Raw genomic sequence first — 13,592 nt, forward strand, 5'->3', positions numbered from 1 at the left:
CATAATGGTGGGGGGCGGGGGGCGGAGAATGAGAATGTAGTATGTAAGGTAAAATGTTAACAATTGGTGACTCTCCCACATAGAGTGCAGGAGAGTTTATTGCATTAATTTTCCACCTCTACAGCATATTGAAAAGTTTTCAAAATAAAAATTGGGGCAGGGAGGGGAATGCTTTAAAGCAAAACATTTAAAACAAACATAAGCAGCTTTCAGAGTGATTTCAGAACCTTTGGTCTGTGTGTCTGCATCACACAAGTGAATTGGGCATATCTTTGATTAACGTGGAGACTACATGAAATGTAGGACAGATTTCACTACTGAGGAGTTCAGAAGGATATCTGGAGGTGGGTTGGAAGTACACAATAGAATGGAATTCATTGTCTTTAATCAAAATTAACTTCGAAACGTCCCTACAGCTTATCAACCTCCCTTTTGAAGAAGCAAATAATGAAACTGTATTTAAAGAGATATTGTAAGGCACTCTGGCTACTACGTCATTTAGCAGGCAGGATTATGTTTTAGACAACAACATTCAGTGACGGTGTCCAAACACTCCTCAAATCGTGTAGGCGCGTTGGAGCTTCAGATAGGAACACTGACATAACACAGAGGACATGGCTGCTGCAGTGCTCCTCAGAGCCCTGCTTACTGTGCTGTCTGAACACAGACCCAGAGGTGCTGTTGAGGATGAGGATAAGGCTGCTTTGACACTTTACCAGGTTGACGATGACTGAGTGAATCAACAGCCATTTCCAGACCCATTTCCCTAAGCAACAGGAATTACATCTACCACCATGTAAACCAAAGTGATAGCAAGGGTTTCAATAAACCATGCAATTACATTAAACGTTAAATATCATTATCCCAAAATACTTAATTTTACCTAATAATAGTTGCATAATAATTTGGAAAGGCATTATGGTCAGCTATTTTCTGAACACCTTTGAAAAGAAAAATAAAATCACAGAGTTTCACAAGGTGGGTCTAATCTTTTACAGTGGAAAAAAGTTGCTTTATCCCAGGGAGATAAAGTAAGTTACTTATGGTCCTGGAACAAATCAATAATGCACTTTGAGACATGACTTAGGTTTCCTGATTCCTAGGAGGCCTTTTCACTTATTAGGAGGCTGTATAGGCTTTTTCTAAACTCCACTTCAAATCTGGCATATGCTGATCTCTTCCCATCCCAAAACTGTTCATCCTGGTCTTTCTCATGCAAGCAAATGACAACTTCATCCTTCTAAAAGTTCAGTCCAAAACCCTTAGGGCATCTTCGACTCCTCTCTTTCCATTACACTCTATAGCCAACCCACCAGCAAACTCTGTCATCCCTGACCTTTAAAATACATGCAGAGTCCAACTGTTTCTCAACATCTCCACTTGCTACTACCCGGCCCAAACTATCAAAATGTCTTGCCTAGTCTCCTTTACTCCCTTACAGTCTATTTGCTACATGTTAGCAAGAATGATCCTGCTCAAACATAAGTGAGGCCTTCCATGGCACTTTGGGGAAAAGCTCCATATGATTTGGCCACTCTGCTGCCCCTTTAACCTTCTTCTTCCCCTCTCCCCCTTGCTCACTCTCCTCAAGCCACACATATCTCTTATCTTTAAACAAGCCAGGCATTGTCCCATCTCAGGGACTTTGCTCTTGCTATATTCTCAGCCAGAATGCCCATCCCTCAGATGTTTGATTGTCTGGCTTCCTTACCTACTTCAAGTTTTGTTCAAATGTCACCCTCTTGTGCACCTTCCCTGCCTGTCCTGGGAAACACTGCAACCTTCCCTCGCCTTTGCTGCCCTTCGCCCAGCACACCTTAGTCCCCTTCCCTGCCTTACTTTGCTCCATGGCACTCAACACTTCTGAAACGCATTCTACTTATTGATCTGCTTGTGAATCTCCTCCCACTAAATGAAAGCACTGTAAGAGCAGGGCTTTGTTGCACTCCCTGCTGTATTGCCTGCCATTAAAACAGCACAGAGTGAATGGTCAATAAATATTTATTGATTACATAAATTTTCTTGGGAGAAAACAGCCTTAAAATGCTTAAATATTAACCTCTGAACATATGTATGTTAAATATTTTATTAATTTCCTCATTTAAAATACCAAACGAATGTTCCTAACTCAGAGATTAGAAAGAATGATTAAAAAATTTAAATACAAGCAAACAGCACTTTCCCAATAAGCATATATGTAAATTCACTCTGTATCTATATAACATATACTTTGAAAAGGACCAATACACAGAGACACAGTCAATTGTTTCTTAATAATCAAACAGAATCATGCCAAATAAAATGTTTTAGCAAAGTGTGGCTTATAGAGAACGCTCGAGGCCAGCCGTCATGAAGCCATATAGCTACTAAGGCATGCAGCATACTTACCTCAGTGGGGGAATGCCCTCTTCAGAAAAAATAAGTCATTTATTATAAGGCCACTCCTTAAAAGACAGAATGAGGGGCAATGGGGAGCAAAAAGACACGGTGAGGACCACCTCACTATGTGAGGTGTGCTAGCAATCCTGCATATTATAAAAGGGGACAAAAGAAGATGGGGTGAGGTGGGAGGACAGACACGTGCAGGTGCGACAAAGAGTAGAGTTCTGAAGACCCAAGAGAACTACAAATAAAAGTAAATGAGAGAAAGAGGGAGAATCATAAAAAATAAAATATCCAGGATGGTTTTATCCAAAGGGCAAGGGCAGAAATGGTGTCAAAACAATAATTATGTACAACAGCCTAGAGAGAAATGCAAGAAAGCAATTAGGATTCCTTCAACAGAACCCAGAAATCACCATGTAAGTATGGGCCACATGTCAAATATGGATTTAACTTGGGTTCTAACCTCCAAAAATCAAAAGTGGGGATTAAAGGAAATCACATAATCTGAAACTAGAGAATAAAGACTGTATGAAATAGCCATTATCGCAAAATTCAAGGCCTGGCTCCTGGAAGAGTGTCTGGTGTAAAGGCGCTGACGACAGACAGCCAGGGTGGCCGTTCGGAGCTTTGCTCCTGAACCACACGGTTCATTCGGCACTGTCCAAGAGGGATGTAACGCGGTCCAAAAACGTGAGTATATATGTGATTTAAATAAAATTTCCTAGTAGCCACATTTTTAAAAGAGTAAAAAGAAACAAGTGAAACTAACTTTAATATATCTTAACATAATATATTTAAAATTTTATCACTTTAATATAGAATCAATATGAAAATATTCGTGAGATATTTTACATTCTTTTTTTCATACGAAGCTTTCAAAAATCCTTGATATGTTATATGTTTTATATTTACAGAACATCTCAATCTGGACTAGCTACATTTCAAGTGCTGAAGAACTACATGTGGCTAGTCGTTGCTATATTGGACAATACATATACAGAGTGTTGATCTGTACATTGAGGTCTGTATATTATTTATGTAGTAAAAAAGGCTCACCTATACAGGATACAGATCATTCCTTAAGTTCTTATCTTTAATAAAATTTAGTCATGCATTGAACTTTCTGTAAGTGCTAAACTATAGTGGGCCAAATAGGAAAAGGGTAACACTGATGAAGTAAAGAAAGGCTGGGATCTTGGGGTATCATGGTGGATACAGAAAAATACCCTCTTTGCAACTTTGGGCACAGCAGTGAAAAGATAACTTGAATTCTCTGTCTACCAGATAAAATAGAGAACTGCACTACACTCTTCCTCACAAATGGTGCTAATGATTTCACAGTATATATCAACGCAGTATGAGTTAGTTCTGTAGTAAAACAGAAATAAAGAAAAAGGAAGATAAACTTACTTAAATTTGTAGCTTTCTCGCTTATTATTCACAAACCCATCTGCCAAATCACGAGGTACGATAATTTCCAAGCTAGGTGCTAATTTTTCAGTTTCATCTATGGAGTAAATCTGCAAATTTGAAGACAAGAAATGAGTATAAAATGGTAAATTTCTGGCTTGAACTATGACCATGTTATTACGATGTGCACTGTAATTTTATAAAAAATTAAACTTTTAAGATAAAAAGTCAAAACACAGTATATGAACTGTGTACAGACTCAGGCAAATACATGAAACTGAAAAAGAGGTAAAACCTAAATTAATGTTCTATCAGATCATCTTTGACTAATCAAATATTCAAATTTGAACATTGAGTATCTCTGTTGTTGAGAAACTAATAACCCTGAAAGCAACATATTATCTAAATATTGCTGTGAAATTATGTACCAGAAATTAACATTTTACTACAAGCAACAAGCATTTCTGAACATTTACAAAATGCTAGACAAGAAGATAATAGGAGTCTGAGACTGCTGAGGGAGCTCAAAAGAATGCTCTAATTCAAATTATGTTCAAAGAAGCCCAAGTTTTCATGACATATAGTCAGCAGTTGATAAAAGATATGTGGTTTCAAAAGACACATATATTTCATGTCTTTGCTGTCATTTTCAAGGTTCTACTCCCAGCTCACACTAATTAGCAAATGATCTGGGAAAAATCACTTAACCTCTTTAAGTTGATATGAAAATGAAGAGTCTTAACCAACCCCTTAGAACTGTAATATTCTCTGACCGTCTTCTTGGTTATGTACTGCTTTATTTATTGGCCAGAAAAATCAAGAGTCAAGCCTATAAAGAGGTCATGTGTAATAAAGAAAAGCATAAGATTTTGAGTCCAAAGATCTGGGTCCAATGCTGATCTCAATATACCAGATGTGTGACCAGCCAGCACATTCAGAATCTTAGTTTCTTATACATAAAATGAGGAAAACAGAATTGCCTCCCTTACAAGAATGCTGTGGGGATCAAATGATGTCATGGAAATGGAAGCATTTTGTAATGCACCATAAAAAATGTTAGTCATTAGATTTAGAGGTTTTTAAGAAAGCCTTCTTGTCTTTCACCAGGAAATAAAATTCTTTCTAACAGGCCATATTTGCTGTTTAAGACTCATTAGATGTTTCATTATGGGGGAAAAGTCATATTCTCAAACAAGTAATAGCCTATCTAAATCTCCAGAAAATCTGAATAATTTTCCTAAGCACGCTTTTATTGAACACACTCTCATTTAAAAGTATAAAGAATCTGTGTAAAATAAAATTATTTGTAAAAAGTAACGGCATCAGGTCCAAGGCTATCTAGCTAGGTTTTCTCAAGAGACATTTAAAAATTAGGGTACTACATTGAAAAAAAAAAGTGTTAATGCCCAGACAGGTGAGTAAAAGGGGTGTGTAAGACATGAAATGTACAGGAGGGTTGCCACACAGTGAAAACAACAAAAACTTGTAACATTCAGTGCTCAGGAGACTAAAAGGACTATCTATTAGAGTAGAAATAGCAACAGCCACCACTATCATTAAGCCATTCTTTGAGGCATTAAGGAAAGCCCCTTATAACAGAAAATTTGTTTAGTCTAGATTGGCTTTGTACTCTTAGTCACAAAAGTATTTGAGATACAGTAGTTTTTTAAAGAAGCAATTGAGCAAAATAGAACCAGAGACATGGAAATGAAGAACAAACTGAGACCAGAGAGGAGGGGAATAAGAGGGGAAAGAAGGAGAAGGGTCAAATCAAGGAACATATATAAAGGACCCATGGACAAAGGCAAAAACGGAGATCGGGGGAGGATTGAAAGTGGAAGGTAAAGCAGGGAAGAGTAATGGGGGAAAATGGGGACAACTGTATTTGAACAAAAATAAAAAAATTTAAATTTAAAATAAAATAAAAGGTTGTAATAGGAAAAAGAATAAAAAACAATTAGATCTAATGAATATGAATACGAGATGAATATGAAAATATTTTGAAATATACAAAGCACTGTACAAATGAAAACTCCCGCCATTATCAGAGGCTCATCTTATGTATTTTCTGATTTATCATCTATAAGTTACTATAATTTAATTTATAGTGCCTAAGGAAATAAGATTAATGAAGTAGTGGAGCCATAAAATGAAGAGGGGAAAAAAAAAAAAAAACCTTTGAGCCACTCTTGGTTTAAAGCCACAAGCAGCATTTCCAGTTGGAGAAACAATCACACAATCTTTTGGGGACAAAAAAGACAGATGCTTAAAGTGGGATTTCTAAGGGAGAGCAGGAATTTGTTCGTCTGTGCTATCTTATTTTTGTGTATAGCACATAATGTTGCATCTTGTTAAGATATCTGACAATTAAGATATAGCATGACACCTAAAAATACTTCCTGGAATACCAAACAATCTATTCCACAAAATCTCACCAAAGAAATGCAAAGGCGTCACACACTAAAATATCCAAACATTGCATTTTAAGAAGAAAGTTCAACACTACATCAAAGATTCTCCATCAACCCAGCCCCCAGTCCTGTCTCTGTGGTCTCACAGTGCCATATTGAAGCACCTGATCCTGACTGCTCAGTCTACGTAAATAAGTTCAACATTTTTACCAAAAATCTGAGAAGGAGGGGAGGATACATTACATATACTTTTTACATATGAGGCACTTTTAAAAACCTTCTTGTAAGGGAATGTAAGAGGAGATTGGGAAGACACCCATGACTCCTTTCTACACTGCTTTATTCAAAACAACAACAACAAAAAAAACCCCAATATTTTCTTTGAAGTCTTATTATGCATCTTCTCACTGCATTCCATGAGTAAAAAGAATGACAGACACTAAATTTTCCTTGTTTTATATATATAAATTATATATGAGGCAAATACTAAACTATGAGATGCTATGATGTTACATTTATACATGTGCACAGTGTAGAAGTATAGATATGGGATAAAAATATTAATAATACACCCATGCCAGGCATTGATTAATATAACTCAGATTGCCCTTGCCTAAATCCTTACTTTGTGAGGCAAAAATTTTTGTCTGAAGATCCAAGGGCTTTGGAATAAAAAAAAGAAAAGAAAGAAATCCTACACTAAAATCAGGTCTTGCCCCTCATGAGGTGGATGGCTTGGCTTCATTTTTCACCTTATCTGAGACTCAGTTTCCTCATCTATAAAATGAGAAAAATAACATTAACCTTCTAGGGTTCTCTTGAGAACCAGGATCATGTAACCAAAGCACATAAGTGGTAAGAACGACTATGCCCCTTTCCAAAGAGAGAAAACAATGTTTTAAACCATATAAGAAACATTCAAAGCATCTCTGCTCAGAGCAAGAGCAATGACTTAATCTTTTTTGTACACTTCTGAGCTTAGCACACTAGAGGAATAACCTAGTAAGTGCTCAGGTAATGTTTTCTGAATAAAGAGTATATGTATATTCTTTCTGTCAGGATGCATAAATATCTATTTATACATGCAATTAGTATATGCCAAAGCTCATGCTTCCGTTGCAGAATGAAAATAGAGTCAACAAATTCTAAGGGCCCACTGTATGCAGAACCACAATGCATATACTCTGTGCATCTATATTTGAATTTATCATCTGTAATATCTCAGACATATATGGACACACATCTCTTGCTTACACGTTTTGCGCAGTGTGCGAAACATAAGTTTGAATGTATGTGTGTGCAGAAATGCGTGAACGTTTCCCAGAAAGGGACAAGGCGGGCGCGTAGTTGAGGCGCAACCTGTGTGAGTGTACAGACATAGGAGAGCACGCGTCTCCTCTGCGTGCCCAGCTGCAGGGATGTCTGCGCCCACAGGGCTGTGCTTGGTGGGAGCGCCCGCATGTGTATCTGTCCGAGTCTTCACAGCGGGGCGCTGGTGTCTGCGTGGCTGTCGGGGCTCCTCGGACAGAATGTGCTGGATTCCGGGAGGCTTCCGGAGCCCCTCAGCCCGGCCCAGGCCCAGGCCCCTCGCTGGCCGCCCTCCCCCAGCCCGGGAGGCCCTGCCGCTCCTGCGCCCTAGCTGCTCCGCCCCGTACCCCTTGTGGCTGCTTCCGGACAGTGGGCTTCACTCTGGCGAAAATCTGGATCGTCTGCTTCACCATCTCCTCCCCGGCTTTGTACTGACCCTTGACCTCTCAGGCCCAGGCTCCCCAAACTTCTGGCTCCTACCACCACCGGCAAGCAGCAGCCTTAGCAACAGTAACTAGGGACTCTACCCACGGAGCACTGCGCCAACCGGGACCGCCTCCTCTCACTTACTGGTTGCTTATAGATTGGGGCGGTCCCGAGGGAGGGGCTGAGGGGGTGGGTAAAGGCGGGCGGAGGGATGAATGGTGCGCTCGCGCGTGGTGGAGGCCTGGTCTGAGGCCGTCAGGTTCAGCGCCAGACCTGACCTGAAGGGTGGTTAATGGGGTGACAATTACCATGCTTCTCCCTGTTCCTTCATCTATTCTTCCTCTGTGCCAGCACCTCTATTTAGCACTGAGGTCTTTCTGGTGTTCAGTATTCATTCATTGAAGAAATGGCACTTGATCTGTGACAGCAGTGTTCTGGTTTGGTATCCTGGGTTTATTTAGTAACACTGTCTCTGTCCAATTAGAGATTAGGGTCTGATGAAATATACAGATTTGAAATAGGAAATTAGAAGTTACATTGGGGTTTCCCTTGGCCACGTGGCTCAGCTGGTTGGAGTGTCATCCCACACACCAAAATGTTGCAGGATCCTCCCTGGTCGCGGCACATATCTGAGTTAAGTGTTCTATCCCTGCTCAGGGCGAAAGCGGGAGGCAATCGACATGTTTTTCTGTCTCACATCGATGTTCCTCTATCTGTCTCGCTCTCTCTCTCCCCCTCTCTGTCTAAACAAGAAACATATCTTTGTGCGAGGATTAAAAGAAGGAGAAGTTATTATGTCGGAGTAAGCAAGGGCTTCTGTGAAGCCTACCTCATCTAGCTCTGTTTTGGGTGAGGCCTAGACTGGAGAATGAGGGACTGTTTCTCATTCAATGGCCATGTCAAGAAAGAAGGGGCTCCCTTGCACATTGTTGGTGGGAATGTAAGTTGGTGCATCCACTGTGGAAAACAGTATGGAAGTTTCTCAAAAAGTTAAACAGAACTGCCATATTATCCAGTAATCCCACTCCTGGGTCTATACCTGAAAGAACTGAAACCAGGATGCCTAAGAGATATTTGCTTTCCCATGTTTATTGTAGCATTAGCTAAGATACAGACCAATGTAGTATCCACTGATGGATGAATGGATAAAGAAAATGTGATATATATATATATATATATATATATATATATATATATAATGGAATATCATTATATACTATATATTATGTTTTATATTTATAGTGGAGATATATATATATAATGGAGTTAACCATATATAGCTAGAACAGATGACATTGAGTATCTATTGATGACATGGTCTCTGCACTGCATGTGAAGTATAAATGGGACTGATATCCTTGCAAGACAGAAATTGCCTTTTCCCTTTGTGTAAAAACCGTTGAGCTCATACTAAAGTGACACCCAATGGGTATTAGAAAATGTTAAATGTGTTTAAATATACAATGGAATGTTATTCTGCAATTAAAAAAAAAGGAGATCCTGCTATTTGCAATAACACAGATGAAACTGGAAGGCATTACGAGAAGTGAAATAAATTATACGAATAAAGACAAATACTGCGTGATCTCACTTATATGTGGAATCTGAAGAAGTGGAAGACAGAAAGTAGAATGGTGGTTCTCGGGCTGGGTGGGAGAAATGGGAAGGTATTGCTCAAACGGTACAAACTGAGTTATAGGAGCAATAAGTTCTGGGGATCTAATTTACAACATGATGATGATGTATTATATACTTGAAAGTTGCTAAGACACTAAATCTTAAATGTTTTCATCACACACAGAAAAAGTGTGTGTGATGTAGGTGTTAATTAACCTAACTGTGATCATCATTTCACAATATATACATATCAAAATCAAATTATCACATTGTACACCTTAAACTTATTTGTCAATTATATAAAGCAGGAAAAAATAAATAAACGGATGAGCACCTCAAAAGATACTGTTAAAACATGAAAAGATGTTCAACATTATTATTTACCAGAGAAATACACATTAAAACCATAATGAGATATCACTACACACCTATCAGAATGGCAAAAATAAAAAATAGTGACAAAACCAGATGCTGACAAGGATACAGAGAACCTGAATCATTCATACATTAATGGCGGGAATGTGTAACATAAAATGTGTCATGACTAATACTACAGTCATTCTAAAAAACAGTTTTTCAGGTTTTTTACAAAACTGAAGGTGCAACTACAGTAAGATCCAGCAATTATGCTCATGGGCATTCATCTCATACAAATGAGAACTTTGTGTTCACACAAAACCTGTGCATAAGTATTTATAGCAGCCTTATTCATAATATCTCCAAACTAAAAAGAACCCAGATGTCCTTCAACCAAAGAATAGTTAAATAAACTGTGGAATACTATTCAGCAATAAAAATGAAGGAACTACTGATATATATAATAACCTGGGTGAATTTCCAGAGAATTATGCTGAGTGAAAGAAGCCAAACTCAAATGCTGTATGATTCCATTTTTATAACATTCTTGAAATGACAAAATTATAGAGATGGAGAGCAGAGTAGTGGTTGCCAGGGGTTAGGGAGACAGGGAGGGTGTGAGGCAGCTATGGCTATAAAAGGATCCTTGTGATGGACTGCTCTGTATCTTGACCATGGTAGTGGTCACAGAAATCTACCCATGTGATAGAATTACATAGAGCAAAGCACACAAGCACAGTGCATATAAAACTGGTGAAAGTTGAATAAGATAAATGAATTGGATCAATGTCCACTCCCTGATTGTGACCATGTACCATAGTTATACAAGATGTTATCATTTGGGGACCTGGAGGAAGGGGATGCAAGATCCTTATTATTTCTGAAGACTGCATGTGAATCTACAGTTACCTCAAAATAAGAAGTTTTTTTAAAAAGAAACTCTTAAAGAATGAAAAGATTAGATTCAAACTGGGAGAACGTTTTTCAAAAACACTTATCTGATAAAGGGCTTACATCCAGAACACTTGAAAACTCTTGAAACTCAATAATAAATGGGAAAGCAAACTATCCAATTTGTTCTTTAAAAATGAAGGTGGGCAAGGTTTGAACAGACAGTTCCCACTATACAGATGGCAAATAAATACATGAAAAGATATTTAATGTAATGATTCATTAATGAAATGCAAATTAAAACCACAATAAGATACTACAACACATCTCTTAGAATAGCTAAAAATAAGAAAATAAAACTGGCAATACCAACAGCTAGCATTTTGGAACTCTCTCAGGCACGGCTGGAGAGAATGCAAGATGACCCAGTCACTTTTAAAAACAGTTTCATAGTTTCCTATATAGAGAGCTACACATATATTTACCATTAGACCCAGCATTTCTGCTTTTAGGTGTTTACCCAAGTGAAATGAAATGTAAACACATAAATGATTACTGTGGTTTTATTCACAATTGCCCAAAACTGCAAGCAAACTAAATGTTCCTCAACTGGTGAATGGATAAACAAACTGGTACATCCACACAACTAAAATGAATGGACTGTTGATATCCACAACAACATAAGTGAATCTCAGATTTATTATGCTAAGTGAAAGATTCTGAATTCAAAGTTACACATATTATAATTCCATTTATATGACATTCTAGAAAAGGTAAAACTATAGTGACAGAAAACAAATCAGTGGTTGCCAGAGGTTGGATGTAGTGAAAGGGGTTGACTACAAATAGGCATGGGAGAGGTTTTTTTTGGGGGGGGGGGTAATGGAACTCTTTCATACTTTGATTGTAATTGTGGTTACATGACATTTGTCAAAACTTTATACATTCGTCAATGCTCATAGAACTATCTATACACTTAAAGGGGTGAATTGTACTGCATGTATGTTATATTATCATAAAAAGGGTAAAAAAAATAGAGGACAGAGTATGAACAGGTGTGGAGCAGCAGGGATCGAGAAAAGGAGAGAACCAAGTATTTACAAAATAGACTTTAAAGGTTTTTTTACTTGGTGCTGAGTGGTAAGGAAGAAAAGACTCAAGATTGCACAATTGGGTTGTTTTCATATTTTGGCTGTTGTGACTGCTGCAATGAACATGGGAATACAGGTGTCTCTTCAAGATGCTGATTTCCCTTTCCTTCAGAAATGAGGCAACCTCACTGTTTATATACACACAATGGAATATAATTCAGCTATAAAAAAGAAAATCCTGCAATTTAAGGTAAGATCGATAAAACGGAAGGGCATTATGCTAAGTGAAAATAAGCCATACAAAGAAAGACAAATACTGTATGATATCACCTACATGTAGAATCTAAATACATACAATAAAAACAGGGTAGAATGGTGGTTACCAGAGACTAGGGAGTGTGGGAAATAGGGAGATGTTGGTGAGAGCGTACAGACTTTTAGTTATGAGTAAGTACTGAGGACATGGTGACCATAGTTAATTATAATGTATGAATACTTGAAATTTGCTAAGAAACTAGATCCACAAATAAAAAAGATGGTGATGGAGGTACTAATCAACTTTCTTGTAGTAAATATTTTACAATGTATACGTATATTAAAGCATCACATTATACACTTTAAGTATACACAATTTGTTTTTCAATTATATCTCAAGAAAGCTGGAAAAATAAAGATGGGCTAGGAGTTGGGCACATGTTAAAGTTCAAGTACCTAAAGGACTTCAACTGGTCATTTCAGATACAGCTGAAAACCTGGATCTGGTAGCCACTCAGGAGGACTGAGGCTGCGATCCTAGCACTGATGGTTGGAGATGGGAGAGGGGCTGCAAAGAGGCCCGAAGGAGCACCTGGAGAGGTCTGAGGGAGAAAAGGGAGTGCCGTACCATGGATGCTGAGGGAGGAGGAGATTTTGAGAAGTTTTCAACTGTGTGGATACCGGAGAGGATGTGCTGAAAATGTCCATCCAATTTAACAACTAGAAAATCATGGCAACCTAGACAGCAGCTTCAGTGGAATGATGGGGTCAGAAGTCAGGTTTCAGGAGGCCGAGGAGTCAATGGCAACTTAGGAAGTAGAGGCAGCCAAGACAGGCTACTTCCCCAGAAGCTTGTGGTGAAAGCTTGTGAAGAAGCAAAGCACAGAGTGAGAGCTTGAGGAACCCAGGGTAAGAAAGGGTCTTTTGTTCATACCTAAGGGGGTAAAGCAAATAAAGAGGGGGAGGCTGAAGGTGCAGGAAAGAGAGAAGAAAATGTATGTTTGCCCCAGGTAGATAATTGGTATTATACCAAGAGGGTGCAATGGAAGAGGCAAGGGAACCAAGAGCATTCATGGAAGACCACTTTCTGTGTTGAATCATAAGGTCCAAGCTTCTTTCCAGTGCCCTTTGGGAGGAAGAGTACTGTGCAGTTATGATCGATGGGTCTAAAATGTGAAACTTTACACATCCTATCTTGAGGTTCCTGTCATGTGATCAAATGCATTGATAAGAAGGGTTTATAGGTTCAAATCTTTTTTTAAAGATTTTATTTCTTTATGTTTAGAGGAAAGGGAAGGGAGGGAGAAAGAGCGGGAGGGAAACATCGATTGGTTGCCTCTCAAATGGGCCCTGACTGGAGACCAAATCTGCAACCCAGGCGTGTGCCCTGACCAGGAATTGCTTTGTGAAACATGCCCAACCAACTGAGCCACACCAGTCA

The 13,592-nt window shown here is 38.6% G+C and overlaps 1 protein-coding gene across 1 annotated transcript in view; it reads right to left on the reverse strand.

The window, feature by feature from the left end:
• Positions 1-7,927, reverse strand: part of KIF6 (kinesin family member 6) — a 408,870-nt gene extending 400,943 nt beyond the window's left edge. Inside the window, exons 1-2 of the mRNA XM_054570213.1 lie at positions 7,862-7,927; positions 3,796-3,905 (exon numbers count right to left, since the gene is read on the reverse strand). Coding sequence (XP_054426188.1) covers positions 3,796-3,905; positions 7,862-7,927 — 176 coding nt within the window. The remainder of the gene's footprint in view (positions 1-3,795; positions 3,906-7,861) is intronic.
• Between the last annotated feature and the right edge of the window lie 5,665 nt (positions 7,928-13,592).

The sequence above is a fragment of the Pteronotus mesoamericanus genome, unplaced genomic scaffold (genome assembly GCF_021234165.1).
Source record: "Pteronotus mesoamericanus isolate MK-2021 breed Mesoamerican mustached bat unplaced genomic scaffold, CSHL_Meso_final contig_20, whole genome shotgun sequence".
In the NCBI taxonomy this organism is placed as follows: domain Eukaryota; kingdom Metazoa; phylum Chordata; class Mammalia; order Chiroptera; family Mormoopidae; genus Pteronotus; species Pteronotus mesoamericanus.